We start from the raw sequence: 21,075 nt of genomic DNA on the forward strand, positions 1-21,075 counted from the left end.
GTTGACGACAATAAAATGATCCATAAATGATTCATAAAGAAATCACCGATATGGAATAACGAAATATTCTAATAGTATAGGACAAAAAAAAATACTTGGAAATAGTCCCAAATGGCTTCCATCCTATTCCTTATATAGCGCAGTAATTTAGTGCACTATGAAGGGAATAGGGTGCCAGCAGCCATGGTAGAAGAAGACAGTCCCAGCAGAGAGAGGTCCCTCCTGTCCTATGATGTAGCTCCACACTGTCTGGCTGCAGTAATGTCCTTGTTGTCCTCTGATCTACCTACCACAAATGGCCAAGTCTGTGGACAGATAGAGAGATAGATTTAATACAAATAAAATACATATGAATACACATAGCAAAAGAATGCAGCAAGAATAGGGATCATATGTTATTTACAATATAGGCCTGTTATTATGGTATCTTAGCCTACCTACAGTGTCCTCAGAATGTATTCGCACCCCTTGATTTATTCAACAGTTTGTTGTGTTACAGCCCTGAATTCGAAATTGATTAAATATATTTTTTCTCTCACTCATCTACAGACAATAACCCATAATGATGAAGTAAAAACATGTTTCGAGAAATGTTAGCAAATTTATTGATAATGAAACACAGAAATATCCAATTTACATAAGTATTCACACCCCCGAGTCAATACATGTTAGAATCACCTTTGGCAGCGATTACAGCTGTGAGTCTTTCTGGGTCTCTAAGAGCTGTGAGTCTTTCTGGGTCTCTAAGAGCTGTGAGTCTTCTCTGGGTAAGACTCTAAGAGCTGTGAGTCTTTCTGGGTAAGACTCTAAGAGCTGTGAGTCTTTCTGGGTAAGACTCTAAGAGCTTTCCACACCTGGACTGTGCAATATTAGCACATAATTCTTTAAAAAATTCTTCATGCTCTGTCAAGTTGTTTTGTTGATCATTGTTAGACAGCCATTTTCAAGTCTGGCCATAGATTTTCAAGTCGATTTAAGTCAAAACTGTAACTAAGCCACTCAGGAACATCCAATGTTTTCTTGGAAAGCAACTCCAGTGTAGATTTGGCCTTGTGTTTTAGGTTATTGTCCTGCTGAAAGGTGAATATGTCTCCAAGTGTCCGTTGGAAACCAGACTGAACCAAGTTTTCCTGTGCTGAGCTCTATTCCGTTTCTTGTTATCCTAAAAAAAACTCCCTAGTCCTTGCCGATGACAAGCGTACCCATAACATGATGCAGCCACCACCATGCTTGGAATATGATGAGTGGTATTCAGTGATGTGTTGTGGTAGATTTGCCCCAAACATAACACTTTCTGTTTAGGACATGAAGTTCATTTCTATGCCAGTTTTATTTTGCAGTATTACTTTAGTGCCTTATTGGAAACAGGCGGACGTTTTGAAATATTTTTATTCTCTACAAGTTTCCTTCTTTTCACTCTGTCATTTAGGTTAGTATTGTGGAGAAACTAAAATGGTGTTGATTCATCTTCAATTTTCTCCTATCATAGCCATTAAACTCTGTAACTGTTTTAAAGTCACCACTGACCTCATGCTGAAATCCCTGAGCGGTTTCCTTCCTCTCCGGCAACTGAGTTAGGAAGGACACCTGTATCTTTGTAGTGACTGGGTTGATACTCCATCCAAAGCCTAATTAATAACTTCACCATGCTCAAAGGGATATTCAGCGGATGTTTATTTGACATTTTTTTGTAACTCTCTAACAATCAGTGCCCTTCTTTGCAAAGCATTGAAAAACCTCCCTGCTCTTTGTGGTTGAATCTGTGCTTTTTCAAGCACTACTCACTATTCACTATTCACTACTCAATTGAGGGACTTTACAGATAAATGTATGTGTGGGTTACAGAGATGAGGTAGTCATTCAAAAATAATATTAAACACTATTATTGCACACAGAGTGAGTCCATGCAACTTATTATGTGACTTGTTAAGCAAATGTTTACTCATTAACTTATTTAGGCCATAACAAAGAGGTTGAGTACTTATTGACTCAAGACATTTCAGCTTTACATTTTTTATTCAATTATAAACATTTCTGAAAATATAATTCCACATTTACATTATGGGGTGTTGTGTGTGTGGGCAAGTGACACAAAATCTCATTCTAATCCATTTTAAATTCAGTCTGAAACACAACAGAATGTGGAAAAAGTCAAGGGGTGTGAATACTTTCTGAAGGCCTTGTATTCAGTTACACCGTAGACTCATAAATGGTCTGACTCTCACCACACCGTTTCACAGTAATATCAAAAGGCAATGGATGCAACTCTTTACATTGCACATTTTTCTACATGCAGAAGAATTAGTCTGAATAAGAGCATCTGCTAAATTACCAAAATGTGAATGTAAAAACGGAAATGTGTGTCTTTCATACCCAAGTTTACAGGGTCAAGTTTACAGGGTCAAGTTTACAGGGTCAAGTTTACAGGGTCAAGTTTGAAATAAAATAACGCTTCCTACCAGGTTGACAGGGTGTACAAAGCCGCTCTCGTAGTGGTTGTCTTGTAGTACCTGTCGGAGGTGTGATATATAGCTAGATGCTAGTCGCAGCGTGTCCAGTTTGGACAGTTTGGTATCAGCCGGAACCCACGGTAGGCTTGCTTTCAGTCTGGAAAACGCTTTGCTCAGCACCCTCATCCTCGCCCTCTCTCTGGCGTTTGCAGCGTTCCTTTGTATCTGCCGCCCTTTCACAACTTGTTTCCCTCCAGCAGCAGTGATGCGTGTTCGCTTGGTCTTGACTTCGTAACCTCCGTCATTACCGAACTCGTCCTCTGAGTACTCGGCGGAGGCGTAGTGGTTCTGTGCAATGTTCCGTTTGGTTTTGCTGCTTTCGAACGGAGCGTCTGTCCGTTTGTGACGTGTCTCAGTGTCCTCGCCATCGCTTACTGAGCCGGTGGACATGTCTGTCTGTTTCACCTGTGCCCTGTAGCAGGACAGAGCAGTCACTGGAGAGTTACAGTTACCTGATTGAACTACCTCAACAATAGACTCTCTTACTTCGATGCTATGTCTGTTTTTAGGTGGTTTGGGAAATAGACGTTGCACTTCTTCTGCTCCAGGAGTGTGAAGACTGTTTCTTCAACCAAAATTTAAAATTTTCAAAAAATATTTTGAAAGTCCCTATAGTTGATCTATCTATAGGATTTCAGCATGTCATTCCTAGTTTAGCAATATAGCCATTGTTCCGTGCCAGTTTACCAGTAGACTTAAAGTGTATCTAAAGTTTAGTTCAGAACTAAGTGTGTCGTCTCTTGCCTCCTCTACATCAAGTCAAGTCTCTGTAAAACTGAAACCTGCCCTCTCTCTCACCCGGCTAATTTAAGTGTCCTAGAATTAGCAGGGCAACTGTGTTTTCAAGAACTTTTCCCCACCCCCTCTCTCTTTCTCTCTCGCTCTCTCTCTCTCCAAACCAGAGTGACCTCTCGTCTAGCATTACTGTACTTTGGCAATGGGGACGACTAGTTACTTCTTCGCTACTTGTTAGTCATCGATAAACAATATATGACTGGGAAATGATCTGGAAATGATTTTATGGTAGAATTTCCCAAATGTTCTGAAATGGTTTCCAAACAATCGGCCTAAATACTTTCTAATTCTATCAATTTCTCAGGCATTGTAAGGCAGCGTTTCCCAAACTCGTTCCTCTGGACACCAAAGGGTTCACTTTTTTGATTTTTGCCCTAACAGTACACAGCTGTTTCAAATGATCAAAGCTTGTGGGATTAGTTGATTATTTGAATCAGCTGTGTAGTGCTATGGTGAACAAACCAAAACGTGCCCTGAGCACACTGTAACCTACTGCACTGTAATATAATGATACGGTTATGTTAGAGGTTGATTTATCTAGCGGGACAAAGTGAAAACCTCCTGTACCATTTTTGTGTCCCAAATGGCACCCTGTTCCCTATTTAGTGCACTACTTTTGACCAGGCGACCTACCCATGTAAATCAGCTATCTCACTGTCTTGTAAACAGTCATTTCATTGTATCGCAGGCTACTTCATTGACAGAAACAGTTCTGTCATCCTCTCCAAACAATCGTCAGGCTAGCTAGATGGCAAGAATACATCACAATCCACTGTGACGAGTCTCTCTCACACATCTTTTGGTAATAGAAATGTCCGAAGATCTTATCAAAAAGTGACTAATCCTGTGTGCGTTTCACAGAGGGATAGAGTTTCTGCAGATTGTAGTGTCCTTTCACACACGGCCCCGTATGCTTCGGCCACAGCTGTCAGCGTTTCCCATGACATCTGGAGCGCTGGCATGACAGGGGCGTGGCAAGGGGTGGAGGTTAGGGGGGATGGGACCCTCCACTTTCTCAGGGGATGGGGAAGCAGCATTGACTGTGTCCCAAGTGACACCCTATGGCCCATATAGTGCACTACTTTTGACCAGGATCCTATGGCACCTTATTACCTACAGTTGAAGTCGGAAGTTTACGTTCACCTTAGCCACCAGTTCACTACTTAATTTTAAGAATGTGAAATGTCAGAATAATAGTAGAGAGAATGATTTATTTCAGCTTTTATTTCTTTCATCACATTCCCAGTGGGTCAGAAGTTTACATACACTCAATTAGTATTTGGTAGCATTGCCTTTAAATTGTTTAACTTGTGTCAAACATTTCGGGGTAGGCTTCCACAAGCTTCCCACAATAAGTTGCGTGAATTTTGGCTCATTCCTCCTGACAGAGCTGGTGTAACTGAGTCAGGTTTGTAGGCCTCCTTGGTCGCACATGCTTTTTCAGTTCTGCCCACAAATATTACATAGTATTGAGGTCAAGGCTTTGTGATGACTACTCCAATACCTTGACTTTGTTGTCCTTAAGCCATTTTGCTACAACTTTGGAAGTATGCTTGAGGTCATTGTCCATTTGGAAGACTCATTTGCGACCAAGCTTTAACTTCCTGACTGATGTCTTGAGATGTTGCTTCAATATATCCACATAATTTTCCTCCCTCATGAAGCCATCTATTTTGTGAAGTGCACCAGTCCCTCCTGCAGCAAAGCACCCCCACAGCATGATGCTGCCACCCCCGTGCTTCACGGTTGGGATGGTGTTCTTCGGCTTGCAAGCATCCCCCTTTTTCCTCCAAACATAACGATGGTCATTATGGCCAAACAGTTCTATTTTTGTTTCATCAGACCAGAGGACATTTCTCCCAAAAGTACAATCTTTGTCCCCATGTGCAGTTGAAAACCGTAGTCTGGCTTTTTTATGGCGGTTTTGGACCAGTGGCTTCTTCCTTGCTGAGGGGCCTTTTAGGTCATGTCGATATAGGACTCGTTTTACTGTGGATATAGATACTTTTGTACCTGTTTCCTCCAGCATCTTCACAAGGTCCTTTGCTGTTCTAGGATTGATTTGCACTTTTTGCACCAAAGTACGTTCATCTCTAGAAGACAGAACGCGTCTCCTTCCTGAGTGGTATGATGGATGCGTGGTCCCATGGTGTTTATACTTGCGTACTATTGTTTGGAAATGCCTGAAGGATAAACCAGACTTGTGGAGGTCTACAATTTTTTGTAGGCATTTGGAATTGCTCCCAAGGATAAACAAGACTTGTGGAGGTCTACAATTTTTTTCTGAGGTCTTGGCTGATTTCTTTTGATTATCCCATGATGTCAAGCAAAGAAGCACTGAGTTTGAAGGTAGGCCTTGAAATACATGCACAGGTACACCTCCAATTGACTCAAATTATGTCAATTAGCCTATCAGAAGCTTCTAAAGCCATGACATCATTTTCTGGAATTTTCCAAGCGGTTTAAGGCACAGTCAACTTAGTGTATGTAAACTTCTGACCCACTGGAATTGTGATATAGTGAATTATAAGTGAAATAATCTGTCTGTAAAAAATTGTTAGAAAAATTACTTCTGTCATGCTCAAAGTAGGTGTCCTAACCGACTTGCCAAAACTATAGTTTGTTTTAACAAGAAATGTGTGGAGTGGTTGAAAAACGAGTTTTAATGACTCTGACCTAAGTATATGTAAACTTCCGACTTCAACTGTATACAGTGCATTACTTTTGACCAGGATCCTATGGCACCCTATTCCCTACATAGTGTACTACATTTGACCAGGATCCTATGGCACCCTATTCCCTATATAGTGCACTACTTTTGACCAGGATCCTATTGGTGCCATTTGGCTTCCTATCCTTGTTTCCCTTCCTTCTTAATTAAGCATTGCAACTCTTCCTCAACCTCACCTTTCAGGCCGAGGCTGAAGTTGCCCCTAACCACAGATCTAGGATCACATCTGGTCTCAGATCACTATAATAAAACAAATTAAGTTTTAAATAAATACAAATGTAATACAAAATGCTCTCCCAAGTTTAGTGGTGATAACAAATTTGCTGCAGAAGCACAGTCAGAAAACACCTTGTTCTGTAAATATTCCCAGTACATCTGATAGCTATGAGGAGGCCTAGTCAGTCCCCGGTAATTGGGGTGAAATTGTGATTTTTTTATTACAACAGTAACTTCGGGCCAGCGATTATCTAACGGCACAGCTGAGATCCATGCTCCATTCTGGTGGATGGCCATGCCAAGTTCACTAGAAAGAGAACGGGATGGATGGAGATATGGAGGGAGGGAGAGACGGAGGGAGGGAGAGATGGAGAGATGGAGAGATGGAGGGAGGGAGAGAAGGAGAGAGGGAGAGAGGGAGAGATTGATGGAGAGATGGATGGAGAGATGAAGATATGGAGGGAGGGAGGGAGGGAGGGAGGGAGGGAGGGAGGGAGGGAGGGAGGGAGAGAGAGATGGATGGATGGAGGGAGGGAGAGAGGGAGAGATTGATGGAGAGATGGATGGAGAGATGAAGATATGGAGGGAGGGAGGGAGGGATAGAGGGAGGGAGGGAGGGAGGGAGGGGGGAGGGAGGGAGGGAGATGGAGCGAGAGATGGAGGGAGAGATGGATGGAGGGAGGGAGAAAGGGAGGGTGAGATGGAAGAGAGCTACTGTACACCACTCCTCTCCATAGCATTCAGACAGCTGAATGGAGGATGTCAAATTCACACCAGGGTTGCATCCCACTCCCAAATGACACCCTATTGGCTAGTTAGTGCGCTACTATGAACCACGTAGCTTGATCCCTTTGGGCCCTGATCAAAAGTAGTGCACTAAATAAGGAATAGGGTATCATTTGGGATGCATATTTAGGACTCTACTGTTGCACCTTTTGCCTGTTATTTGCTTAAAGAAAATGAGCAGTGTTATTTCTGGATCTATATGTACAGTACAGTTGGATGAATTAGACACACCGTTAATTAAGTCTGAGTGGTGGCTTTCAGTTCCTTTCTTTTCTCACAGTATCCACGAATTGCCTCTTGAGACAGAGCGTTCCGTTGGGAACTTAGGAACATCACAGAGCGTTCCGTTGGGAACTTAGGAACATCACAGATCGTTCCGTCGGGAACTTAGGAACATCACAGAGCGTTCCGTCGGGAACTTAGGAACATCACAGAGCGTTCCGTTGGGAACTTAGGAACATCACAGAGCGTTCCGTCGGGAACTTAGGAACATCACAGAGCGTTCCGTTGGGAACTTAGGAACATCACAGAGCGTTCCGTTGGGAACTTAGGAACATCACAGAGCGTTCCGTTGGGAACTTAGGAACATCACAGAGCGTTCCGTTGGGAACTTAGGAACATCACAGAGCGTTCCGTTGGGAATTTAGGAACACCATAGAGTGTTCCGTTGGGAACTTAGGAACATCACAGAACGTTCCATTGGGAACTTAGGAACATCACAGAGCGTTCCGTTGGGAACTTAGGAACACCACAGAGCGTTCCGTTGGGAACTTAGGAACATCACAGAGCGTTCCGTTGGGAACTTAGGAACATCACAGAGCGTTCCGTCGGGAACTTAGGAACATCACAGAGCGTTCCGTCGGGAACTTAGGAACATCACAGAGCGTTCCGTCGGGAACTTAGGAACATCACAGAGCGTTCCGTCGGGAACTTAGGAACATCACAGAGCGTTCCGTCGGGAACTTAGGAACATCACAGAGCGTTCCGTTGGGAACTTAGGAACATCACAGAGCGTTCCGTTGGGAACTTAGGAACATCACAGAGCGTTCCGTTGGGAATTTAGGAACACCATAGAGTGTTCCGTTGGGAACTTAGGAACATCACAGAACGTTCCGTTGGGAACTTAGGAACATCACAGAGCGTTCCGTTGGGAACTTAGGAACACCACAGAGCGTTCCGTTGGGAACTTAGGAACATCACAGAGCGTTCCGTTGGGAACTTAGGAACATCACAGAGCGTTCCGTTGGGAACTTAGGAACATCACAGAGCGTTCCGTTGGGAACTTAGGAACATCACAGAGCGTTCCGTTGGGAACTTAGGAACATCACAGAGCGTTCCGTTGGGAACTTAGGAACATCACAGAACGTTCCGTTGGGAACTTAGGAACATCACAGAGTGTTCCGTTGGAAACTTAGGAACTTCACAGAGCGTTCCGTCGGCAATTTAGGAACATCACAGAGCGTTCCGTTGGGAACTTAGGAACATCACAGAGCGTTCCGTTGGGAACTTCGGAGCTTCACAGAGAAATACAGTGGTAGTGTAACCATTTGTTTAGAGTTTGCAAAATGCAGGTATTTTCAGCTCCTTTCCTCTACTTTAGGCCTATATACAGTCATGGTGTCCTTTTCTCTCCAAGGGCCACCACACATATTCATTCACGGCATCAATGAGAGGGCATACGTTTCCTGGCCTCTCTCTCCCCCTCCGCTTTGTATTTCTCACATTTCCCTCTCTCTCAGTGGTCAGGAATGTTCCCTAATCCAGGACCATCCCCGTGCTTCCGTTAATCCCATCTCTGACCGTTTTCCACATGAAAAATTCATGTCAGCAGGACCTTCCGGAATATTTTGTTCGTCCAGCTCACCCTTGAACTTTCATCACGTTCCTGATTCTGGACCCTTATTCATAAAGCCTGATCTAGGATGTGTTTTGTCTTTTAGATTGTAAAGAAACAGATTAGACTATATGGAGAGGGAGGATCTGATCCAACTCTCTGACTCTTCCTGAATACGGGCCATTTATCCTATTCTGGTCCTGCCCGGCTGAGTTGAGAATGTAGAGTTGTGGGTTCGATTCCCTTCGCGGAATCGCTCCATTCTGAACCCTGAACATAGATAGATGTTCTACACATCCATGCTGCAATTCTCTATCATACTGCTATACATCTATGCTGTAATTCTCTATCATACTGCTATATATCTATGCTGTAATTCTCTATCATACTGCTATACATTTAACATTACATTTAAGTCATTTAGCAGACGCTCTTATCCAGAGCGACTTACAAATTGGTGCATTCACCTTATGACATCCAGTGGAACAGCCACTTTACAATAGTGCATCTAAATCTTTTAAGGGGGGGGGGGGGGGTCAGAAGGATTACTTTATCCTATCCTAGGTATTCCTTAAAGAGGTGGGGTTTTAGGTGTCTCCGGAAGGTGGTGGTTGACTCCGCTGTCCTGGCGTCGTGAGGGAGTTTGTTCCACCATTGGGGGGCCAGAGCAGCGAACAGTTTTGACTGGGCTGAGCGGGAACTGTACTTCCTCAGTGGTAGGGAGGCGAGCAGGCCAGAGGTGGATGAACGCAGTGCCCTTGTTTGGGTGTAGGGCCTGATCAGAGCCTGGAGGTACTGAGGTGCCGTTCCCCTCACAGCTCCGTAGGCAAGCACCATGGTCTTGTAGCGGATGCGAGCTTCAACTGGAAGCCAGTGGAGAGAGCGGAGGAGCGGGGTGACGTGAGAGAACTTGGGAAGGTTGAACACCAGACGGGCTGCGGCGTTCTGGATGAGTTGTAGGGGTTTAATGGCACAGGCAGGGAGCCCAGCCAACAGCGAGTTGCAGAAATCCAGACGGGAGATGACAAGTGCCTGGATTAGGACCTGCGCCGCTTCCTGTGTGAGGCTATACATCTATGCTGTAATTCTCTATCATACTGCTATACATCTATGCTGTAACTCTCTATCATACTTCTATACATCTAGCTAAACATAGTGACAGGTGAATAGGGGTTGTACACTATAAGACTGCTAAACCTGACCCTATGTCTGTATCTCATGTTGTGATTCTCTACATCTAGCTCTAGTCCTCCAGGAGTAGTTTCATTTATTCTCCATCCCTAGCAAACACAGCTGATTTAAAGGTACAATAAGCAGGATTCGCTCTGCCATTTCCTGGTTGTTACATATTTTTATAGCCTCATTTCAGTGTATGTGGCAAAACAAGCAAGAATCATTGTACCATCTAAACCACTGTGAAATATATTTTCAGTATCCCAAAAATATTGTATTTTCAGCTGTTTGAGGCTGGTGAACAAAACAGAAAGTAAAAGACTCATAAAACAAAGCTTAAGCACGGGAGGCATAGAAATTGCGCATAGTGAAACATGATTGGTGGTACTAACCAGGCCTGCCCATCCCTGCTATACATAGTGAAACATGATTGGTGGTACTAACCAGGCCTGCCCATCCCTGCTATACATAGTGAAACATGATTGGTGGTACTAACCAGGCCTGCCCATCCCTGCTATTCATAGTGAAACATGAATGGTGGTACTAACCAGGCCTGCCCATCCCTGCTATACATAGTGAAACATGAATGGGTTAATGTTTTTTTGGGGGAATAAAAACACCTGACCTGTCTGTATATCATGGTGAAATACTGACTTCCTCTGTCCTTGGTAGATCGTCTGTCCGGCAGGACATCCATCCACCGGGTTAGGGATTCAACAGACTGACTCAACCAGGGACGTGCAAGCTAAGGGGATTTCATTTGTTATAATAGGATTTATGTATCATCTGATTCACTGTCATATTTTTTCTAAATAGCATGAAAAGGTATTGGCTACAAGGAGAATATTTCAGGCCAAGCACGACTTTGTCTCTGTCCCAATTGGTACCCTATACCCTTTAGGAAACAGTTACAAAAGGGTTCTTTGGCTGTCCCCCTAGGATAACACTTTTTGTTTCCAGGTAGAACCCATTCTGATTTCAGGTAGAACCCGTTTTGGTTCAGGGTAGAACCCTTTCTTGTTCCAGGTAGAACCCGTTTTGGTTCCAGGTAGAACCCTTTCTGGTTCCAGGTAGAACCCGTTCTGGTTCTAGGTAGAACCCTTTCTGGTTCCAGGTAGAACCCGTTCTGGTTCTAGGTAGAACCCTTTCTGGATCTATGTAGAACCCTTTCTGGATCCAGGTAGACCCCTTTCTGGTTCCAGGTAGAACCATTTCTGGTTCTAGGTAGAACCCTTTTGCGTTCCATGTAGAACCCTCTGTGTAAAGCGTTCTACCTGGACCCAAAAAGTGTTATTTCAAAGGTTCTCCAATGGGGGGACAGCCAAAGAACCCTTTTAGGTTGAAGTTATCACCCTTTTTTGTTCTCTGAGAGTGTACTCCCTATATAGTGCACTCCTTTTGACCAGGACCCATTTGGGATGCCAGCCAGAGAGCGAAGTCACAAGGCTATCTGAAACCAGGGGGATGCATTTATCATTTGTTACTCTATTTAGTCAAGTAAAACAAAAAAAAACCGAAAGAATCCCTCAAATACGGTCCCAAAACCATCAGGATAATGGATGCGTATTGCGTATTGTTTTGGCCATGGGAATCACGGCTTGAAGGGGGACATTTTAACATTTGTCCATCAACACGGTCTCTCAGAGGTTGTGACCTCTCTATCGAAGCCCCTTTTGTGCATCTCAAATGACCTACAAAGTGCACCACTTTCCACCAGAACCCTATCGATAGTAGGGTAGTTGTTAACAGAACAGGGTGCCATTTGGAACACAGCCCCCAAGTCTACACAGTAGTGTGCCTGATAGATGGAGGAGACAGGTGCTATTCCCAGGCTATGACATCAGCTGTGGCCATTTTGTGTTTTCTTCCCCAACCGACTCTTGGTTTCCACGGTCACCGAGGTGGTTTCACAGCTGCAGGGCAGAACGAATGATGTGTGACAACAGCTAAACGCACGGCCGTTAGAGAGAATGGACGCTTCTTCAAATGTCATAGCCATGGAATCAGTGGGGAGGGATATCTGCAACCCGTTTTAACAGAGTCGTCCTTTATTAGAGACAAGATTTAAAATGATTTAGTCGTCAATTTTAAGATGCAGGTATTACACTTTCACCAAACTATTTTTTGGTGTCGTTTTAAATGGTTTAGTAGTCAAAATTCCCAGGTTTCCAAGAAATCCCGGTTTGAGGTCTCACTCTGTGTTGAAGGGTCAGGTTGGTTTGAGGACTCACTCTGTGTTGAAGAGTCAGGTTGGTTTGAGGACTCACTCTGTGTTGAAGAGTCAGGTTGGTTTGAGGACTCACTCTGTGTTGAAGAGTCAGGTTGGTTTGAGGTCTCACTCTGTGTTGAAGAGTCAGGTTGGTTTGAGGTCTCACTCTGTGTTCAAGGGTCAGGTTGGTTTGAGAGGGACTGACAAAGAGACACACAGATGTTGAGCATTTCACTACTGTAGAGGGAAGTATTTCCCTGATGAAAACGCATTACGATTGCCAAAGACACATCTTCATTTATTTGCCTACTTTGCGTGTGAACCACTTTTGGTTTCGAGGGGTACGTGAGTGTGAGAATCCGGCATAATTCCCGAGCTTTGACACAGTTGTTGAGTGCTACTACTCTCTCACACACTTCCGAGCCAGGCTGGGTGAGCGCCAGGGGGTGTGGGCTGGTGTAGCGAAAGGCTAGCCTGTTAGCATGTTGGGTTAAAAGTGGACCTGGGTGAGTGCCAAGGGGTGTGGGCTGGTGTAGCGAAAGGCTAGCCTGCTAGCACGGTGGATATAAAGTAGGGATTGGTAAAGGGGGTGTACAGTAGGAAGGTGTAGCTAAAGGCTAGCCTGTTAGCACGGTGGGTTTAGAGCAGTGCTTGGTAAAGGGGGTGTACAGTAGGATGGTGTAGCTAAAGGCTAGCCTGTTAGCACGGTGGGTTTAGAGCAGGGCTTGGTAAAGGGGGTGTACAGTAGGATGGTGTAGCTAAAGGCTAGTCTGTTAGCACGGTGGGTTTAGAGCAGGGCTTGGTAAAGGGGGTGTACAGTAGGATGGTGTAGCTAAAGGCTTGTCTGATCTCAGACAGATGTGGGCTCTTGTCTGTGCAAGGTTTTTCTATTTTTCTCTCTTTTCTTTTTCACATCCCTCGCTTCAAAAGAAAGTGTTGAGAGGTTCCCTCAGCAGAGCGGTGTGTCTTTATACACACACACACACACACACACACACACACACACACACACACACACACACACACACACACACACACACACACACACACACACACACACACACACACACACACACACACACACACACACACACACACACACACACACACACACACACACACACACACACACACAGGGAAAGAGAGATACTCTTCTCAGGAGTTATTGTAAATGTGTTCCTGCTGTGGTTAGAATGGATCGGTTTTAAGGCTGCTGTGGTTAGAGTGGATCGGTTTTAAGGCTGCTGTGGTTAGTGTGGATCGGTTTTAAGGCTGCTGTGGTTAGAGTGGATTGGTTTTAAGGCTGCTGTGGTTAGTGTGGATCAGTTTTAAAGCTGCTGTGGTCAGTGTGGATCGGTTTAAGGCTGCTGTGGTTAGTGTGGATCGGTTTTAAGGCTGCTGTGGTTAGTGTGGATCGGTTTTAAGGCTGCTGTGGTTAGTGTGGATCAGTTTTAAAGCTGCTGTGGTCAGTGTGGATCGGTTTAAGGCTGCTGTGGTTAGTGTGGATCGGTTTTAAGGCTGCTGTGGTTAGTGTGGATCGGTTTTAAGGCTGCTGTGGTTAGTGTGGATCGGTTTTAAGGTTGCTGTGGTTAGTGTGGATCGGTTTTAACGCAGCTGTGGTTAGTGTGGATCGGTTTAAGGCTGCTGTGGTTAGTGTGGATCGGTTTTAAGGCTGCTGTGGTTAGTGTGGATCGGTTTTAAGGCTGCTGTGGTTAGTGTGGATCAGTTTTAAGACTGCTGTGGTTAGTGTGGAACAGTTTGAAGGCTGCTGTGGTTAGTATGGATCGGTTTAAGGCTGCTGTGGTCAGTGTGGATCGGTTTTTAGGCTGCTGTGGTTAGTGTGGATCGGTTTTTAGGCTGCTGTGGTTAGTGTGGATCGGTTTTAAGGCTGCTGTGGTTAGTGGGGATCGGTTTTAAGGCTGCTGTGGTTAGAATGGATCGGTTTTAAGGCTGCTGTGGTTAGTGTGGATCGGTTTAACGCAGCTGTGGTTAGTATGGATCGGTTTTAAGACTGCTGTGGTTAGCGTGGCTCGGTTTTTAGGCTGCTGTGGTTAGTGTGGATCGGTTTTAAGGCTGCTGTGGTTAGTGGGGATCGGTTTTAAGGCTGCTGTGGTTAGAATGGATCGGTTTTAAGGCTGCTGTGGTTAGTGTGGATCGGTTTTAAGGCTGCTGTGGTTAGTGTGGATCAGTTTTAAGGCTGCTGTGGTTAGTGGGGATCGGTTTTAAGGCTGCTGTGGTTAGAGTGGATCGGTTTTAAGTGTGGATCGGTTTTAAAGCTGCTGTGGTTAGTGTGGATCGGTTTTAAGGCTGCTGTGGTTAGTGTGGATCGGTTTTAAGGCTGCTGTGGTTAGTGTGGATCAGTTTGAAGGCTGCTGTGGTTAGTGTGGATCGGTTTTAAGGCTGCTGTGGTTAGTGTGGATCGGTTTTAGGTCTTTCCTCTTTCCGTCTGCCCAGAGAAGGCTCATCAGTGTGTCAGTCACACAGGACTGCTGACCTCGACCCATATCTTCCTCTTGGGTTTCCCACTAATCTCATTATACACACAAACCAAGTGTCTGGAGTGTAACAGTATGAATTTCCCCCAAATTCACAGGTTTTCCAGAAATCCTAGTTGGAAGATTCACAGAGTTCATGCCATTCATATGCCAATCCATATTCCAGGAATATACCAACCGGCATTTCCGTCACATCTGGATATTTTGGGATAGTTACCAGATTTCTGTGACCCTAGTTCTATAAAAAATGGGTTTATACTGCTGACTATTTTGTGGATAATAGTTCTATTGTGTGATTTCCTCACACGTATTTAAAAAAATGTATTTCACCTTTATTTAACCAGGTAGACTAGTTGAGAACAAGTTCTCATTTACAACTGCGACCTGGACAAGATAGAGTAAAGCAGTTCGACACATACAGCAACACAGAGTTACACATGGAGTAAAACAAACATACAGTCAATAAAACAGTAGAAAAAGTCTATATACAGTGAGTGCAAATGAGGTAAAATAAGGGAGTTAAGGCAATCAATAGGCCATGGTGGCAAAGTAATTACAATATAGCAATTAAACACTGGAATGGTACGATGTGCAGAGGATGAATGTGCAAGTTGAGATACTGGGGTGCAGAGGAGGAAGATAAATAAATAAATACAGTATGGGAATGAGGTAGGTAGATAGATGGGCTGTTTACAAATGGGCTATGTACAGTTGCAGTGATCTGTGAGCTGCTCTGACAGCTGGTGCTTAAAGCTAGTGAGGGAGATATGAGTCTCCAGCTTCAGAGATTTTTTGCATTTTGTTCCAGTCATTGGCAGCAGAGAACTGGAAGGAGAGGCGGCCAAAGGAAGAATTGGCTTTGGGGGTGACCAGAGAGATATACCCGTTGGAGCGCGTGCTATGGGTGGGTGCTGCTATGGTGACCAGTGAGCTGAGATAAGGCGGGGCTTTACCTAGCAGAGACTTGTAGATGACCTGGAGCCAGTGGGTTTGGGGACGAGTATGAATCGAGGGCCAGCCAACGAGAGCATACACGTCGCAGTGGTGGGTAGTATATGGGGCTTTGGTTACAAAACGGATGACACTGTGATAGACTGCATCCAATTTGTTGATTAGAGTGTTGGAGGCTATTTTGTAAATGACATCGCTGAAGTCGAGGATCTGTAGGATGGTCAGTTTACGAGGGTATGTTTGGCAGCGTGAGTGAAGGAGGCTTTGTTGCAATATAGGAAGCATATTCTAGATTTAATTTTGGATTGGAGATGTTTAATGTGAGTCTGGAAGGAGAGTTTACAGTCTAACCAGACACCTAGGTATTTGTAGTTGTCCACATATTCTAAGTCAGAACCGTCCAGAGTAGTGATGCTGGACGGGCGGGCAGGTGCGAGCAGCGATCGGTTGAAGAGCATGCATTTACTTGTATTTAAGAGCAGTTGGAGGTCACGGAAGGAGAGTTGTATGGCATTGAAGCTCGTCTGGAGGGTTGTTAACACAGTGTCCAAAGAAGGGCCAGATGTATACAGAATGGTGTCGTCTGCGTAGAGGTGGATCAGAGTATCACCAGCAGCAAGAGCGACATCATTGATGTATAGAGGAGAGAGTCGGCCTGAGAATTGAACCCTGTGGCACCCCCATAGAGACTGCCAGAGGTCCGGACAACAGGCCCTCCGATTTGACATACTGAACTCTATCGGAGAAGTAGTTGGTGAACCAAGCGAGGCAATCATTTGAGAAACCAAGGCTGTTGAGTCTGCCAATAAGAATGTTGTGATTGACAAAGTCGAAAGCCTTAGCCAGATCGATGAATACGGCTGCACAGTAATGTCTCTTATCGATGGTGGTTATGATATCGTTTAGGACCTTCAGCGTGGCTGAGATGCACCCATGACCAGCTCTGAAACCAGATTGCATAGCGGAGAAGGTACGGTGGGATTCGAAATGGTCGGTGATCTGTTTGTTAACTTGGCATTCGAAGACCTTAGAAAGGCAGGGTAGGATAGATATAGGTCTGTAGCAGTTTGGGTCTAGAGTGTCCCCCCCTTTGAAGAGGGGGATGTCCGCGGCAGCTTTCCAATCTATGGGAATCTTAGACGATACGAAAGAGAGATTGAATAGGCTAGTGTTAAGGGTTGCAACAATTTCGACAGATAATTTTAGAAAGAGAGGGTCCAGATTGTCTAGCCCGGCTGATTTGTAGGGGTCCAGATTTTGCAGCTCTTTCAGAACATCAGCTATCTGGATTTGGGTGAAGGAGAAGTGGGAGAGGATTGGGCGAGTTGCTGTGGGGGGGTGCAGGGCAGTTGCCCGGGGTTGGGGTGGGCAAGGTGGAAAGCATGGCCAGCCGTAGAAAATGCTTATTGAAATTCTCAATTGTTATTTATTGGTAGTGACAGTGTTCCCTAGCCTCAGAGCAGTGGGCAGCTGGGAGGAGTGGCTCTTATTCTCCATGGACTTTACAGTGTCCCAGAACTTTTTTGAGTTTGTACTACAGGATGCTAATTTCTGTTTGAAAAAGCTAGCCTTATCTTTCCTAACTGCTTGTGTATATTGGTTTCTAGCTTCCCTGAAAAGTTGCATATGACAGGGGCTATTCAATGCTAATGCAGAACGCCACAGGATGTTTTTGTGCTTGTCAAGGGCAGACAGATCTGGAGTGAACCAAGGACTATATCTATTCCTGGTTCTACATTTTTTGAATGGAGCATGCTTGTTTAAGATGGGGAGGAAGGCACTTTTAAAGAATAACCAGGCATCCTCTACTGACGGGATGAGGTCAATGTCATTCCAGGATACCCCGGCCAGGTCGATTAGAAAGGCCTGTTCGCTGAAGTGTTTTAGGGAGCGTTTGACAGTGATGAGGGGTGGTCGTTTGACAGCAGACCCATTACGGATGCAGGCAATGAGGCAGGGATCGCTGAGATCTTGGTTGAAAACAGCAGAGGTGTATTTGGACGGCGAGTTAGTTAGGATTATATCTATGAGGGTGCCCATGTTTAGGGATGTGGGGTTGTACCTGGTAGGTTCAAAGATAATTTGTGTGAGATTGAGGGCATCAAGCATAGATTGTAGGATGGCCGGGGTGTTAAGCATGTCCCAGTTTAGGTCACCTAGCAGCATGAGCTAAGAAGATAGATGGGGTGCAATCAATTCACATATGGTGTCCAGGGCACAGCTGGGGGCAGAGGGGGGTCTATAGAAAGCGGCAACGGTGAGAGACTTGTTTCTGGAAAGGTGAATTTTTAGAAGTAGAAGCTCAAATAGTTTTGGTACCTGGACAGTAAGATAGAACTCTGCAGTAGATTGCAAAACCGCCACCTTTGGAAGTTCTATCTTGGCGGAAAATGTTAGAGTTAGGGATGGAAATTTCAATGTTTTTGGTGGTTTTCCAGGATTCAGACACGGCTAAGACATGTGCTAAAGGAGTGAATAAAGCAAACTTAGGGAGGATCTAAGATCTAGGATCTTCTAATGTTAACATGCATGAAACCAAGGCTTTTACGGTTACAGAAGTCAACAAATGAGAGCACCTGGGGAGTGGGAGTGGGGCTAGGCACTGCGGGACCTGGATGCAGGACCTCTAGCAGGGCAAGAGGCTCTACAGTGAAATAAGACAGTAATCACTAACCAGGACAGTAATGGACAAGGCATATTGATATTAGGGAGAGGCATGAGCATGATATATGGGAACGATTTGACAATTTTTATTGGTTCCATCCAAAATACAACCATTCAGTTCCAGTATGTTTCAGACAGGTTTATAAGATAAAATATACATACAATATTCAAATAATTTCAATCACATGCAATTATTATTACGTGCATTAAAGAATCTACGAACACATTGAGAAATACAAGTATAGCGTTTGCAGAGAGAGAGAGAGAGAGAGAGACAGAGAGAGAGAGAGAGAGAGAGAGACAGAGAGAGAGAGAGAGAGAGAGACAGAGAGAGAGAGAGAGAGACAGAGAGAGAGAGAGAGAGACAGAGAGACAGAGAGACAGACAGAGAGAGAGAGACAGAGAGAGAGAGAGAGAGAGAGAGAGACAGAGAGAGAGAGACAGAGAGAGAGAGACAGAGAGACAGAGAGAGAGAGAGAGAGAGAGAGACAGAGAGAGACAGAGAGAGACAGAGAGAGAGAGAGAGAGAGACAGAGAGAGAGAGAGAGACAGAGAGAGAGAGAGAGAGAGAGAGAGAGACAGAGAGAGAGAGAGAGAGAGAGAGAGAGAGTCATGCAGAGGAACAGCTCCTGACTTGTTATAACTTTTTGGTTGTTAAGAGCGAGATTGACACGATTCAATTAGCAAAAATGTATAGGTAATCAAATTGTACAACTGAAGATCAACACAGGAGGAAAAGATTGAGAGAGAGTGAGTTAAAAGACCAATCTTTATCGTGGTAGCTAGCCAAATTCAAATCGGTCAGTTAGCTTAACGTCTTGCTCTAACTGTTTACTGGTGGTAACCATAGCAACATGGCCACTGAGGCAGCGCTAGCAGCGACAGAAACTGAGAGACTTTCCCCGCTTTTTTTTGAATACCCAGCAGAAATCAAATCAGAGAAAGGAAGAATCAATTTTAAACACAGAATTCTGAGGGAGAACCCAGAAACTTTATTTGCCGACTGCTCACAAAACAGGACTGTTACAAACCTGTTATTTTACACAGACAACACTACTGCCTGGCATGCAGCTGTAACCAGGCATTTCAGCTATACCACGAAGAAAGGCATCTGCAAGGGAAGGCAAATCCACATTTTTGAGGACAGCGATAAGGACCAGGAAAACAGGTTTCTGACGGTAAATATGTATCAGAACGGCACTGTCATGGTCCAGGGCAGTGAGGCTGCACTCAGCTCTGTTGTGCAGGACTTCCCCACCCTAACGAAGACAGCGGAAAGCAACAAAGAAAAGGACAGCACCCCGACCTCTCCCCTCACCTCAGGCACCCCAACAGCAGGACCATCCTCCCCCCTGCCTGCCTACAACCACCAGAGCCAAGACCACACTACCATCAGCCTGTTGAGAGACAGGCTGGCTGTGATAGAGGTATGGGTTACTGAGCTGAAGGAGCAGCCCCCCAGCTACACCACCACCAGCCCAGACACAGAGCTTCTACAGGACCAGATCAACCAGTGCAGGACCCAGCTGAAGAACTCTGTCCAGGAGCTGAGAGAGAGCCTTACCACAGCTCTTGAGGAGGTAAAGGCCACCATGAGGAGAGAGCTGGTGCAGGTAAAGGAGGAGATGGCAAAGGAGTTGTCTGGCATCAAGAGGGTGCTGCAGCACAGAGAGCAGACTGTAGAGACTCCTAGAGAGAAGCTGCAGCCCCCCACCACCCCTAACAACCCCACCACCCCTAACACCCCCACTGACCCACCTTTACCCACAACCCCCCCCATACCGACAACACTTTACCCACACCCCCAGTCAACAAGAGGGCTCACATGGAAACACCTACTACAGAGAGAAGCTCTCTGGCCCCCCCTGACACACCCCCACACGCCCCTCCATGTACACAGGCCCTGTGTACTCCAGGCCCAGACCGTAAACGCACTAATCTGGTAAAACCCGCTGAGGTGGCCATCCTCATTGACTCAAATGGGAAATTCCTCCAAGAAGATAAACTCTTCCCACAACACAAGGTGCGCAAAATATGTTGCCCAAAAACACAGGATGCACTCCACATCCTGTCCCAGCCTGACTTTGGCACACCAGGCCACATTATTATTCACACCGGCACCAACAACCTGCGAGAGGAGCAGGAGAGAGTAGGCAGCCTGGTCAACAGAATAGCAGAGAGGGCCTCTGAGCGGTTCCCCAACTCCCACATCACCATCTCCACTCTGCTGCCCCGCAAAGACTTTCATCCCCATACCATTCAGAAAGTCAACGCTGACATCACCAGAGGGTGTGGCCTACTCCCGAACGTACACGTTGCTCACCACCCAACAATCACCCCAGAGCATCTGCACGACCACTCCCATCTGAGGAAACAGACATTAGGGATGTTTACCAAGTCTCTAAAGGACGTGGCACTTGGTAGACAAACACCTCATGCCGTATTGGACAGAGGACCACCCAGAGACCCCTACCAGACCACTGCACCAACAAGGAGCCCCTGGCCCCTTCAACGCCACACCAGACCCAGCGCACCCCACAGGCCCCACCCACCACCAGACCATCACCACTTCCATCGGCTTAGCCAGACCGGACCGGGCCCAGCCTACTACCCCGCATCAGACCACCACCCCTACCAGACCAGAGAGGAAGCCCCACGGCCCAGACCTGGTCCCCCTCCACTCCACAGGGCCCAACAGCAGGACCAGCGCA

At 45.5% G+C, this 21,075-nt stretch overlaps 1 protein-coding gene across 1 annotated transcript; it reads right to left on the reverse strand.

Annotated features, from left to right (window-relative positions):
- Positions 1-227: 227 nt before the first annotated feature.
- Positions 228-2,900, reverse strand: LOC129823383 (musculin). The gene is made up of 2 exons (XM_055882302.1): positions 2,460-2,900; positions 228-305 (listed from the first exon to the last, which is right to left on the reverse strand). The coding sequence occupies exons 1-2, from the start codon at positions 2,898-2,900 to the stop codon at positions 228-230; spliced, it is 519 nt and encodes a 172-aa protein (XP_055738277.1).
- Positions 2,901-21,075: the final 18,175 nt, after the last annotated feature.

The sequence above is a fragment of the Salvelinus fontinalis genome, chromosome 25 (assembly GCF_029448725.1).
Source record: "Salvelinus fontinalis isolate EN_2023a chromosome 25, ASM2944872v1, whole genome shotgun sequence".
Classification (NCBI taxonomy): domain Eukaryota; kingdom Metazoa; phylum Chordata; class Actinopteri; order Salmoniformes; family Salmonidae; genus Salvelinus; species Salvelinus fontinalis.

Excerpts from the sequence above, each read along its gene's own strand:
- LOC129823383 (XM_055882302.1), bottom strand. The coding sequence starts at position 2,900 with ATGTCCACCGGCTCAGTAAGCGATGGCGAGGACACTGAGACACGTCAC. Across the intron at positions 306-2,459 it reads TTGTACACCCTGTCAACCTG|ACTTGGCCATTTGTGGTAGG; the intron begins GTAGGAAGCGTT and ends ATCTGTCCACAG.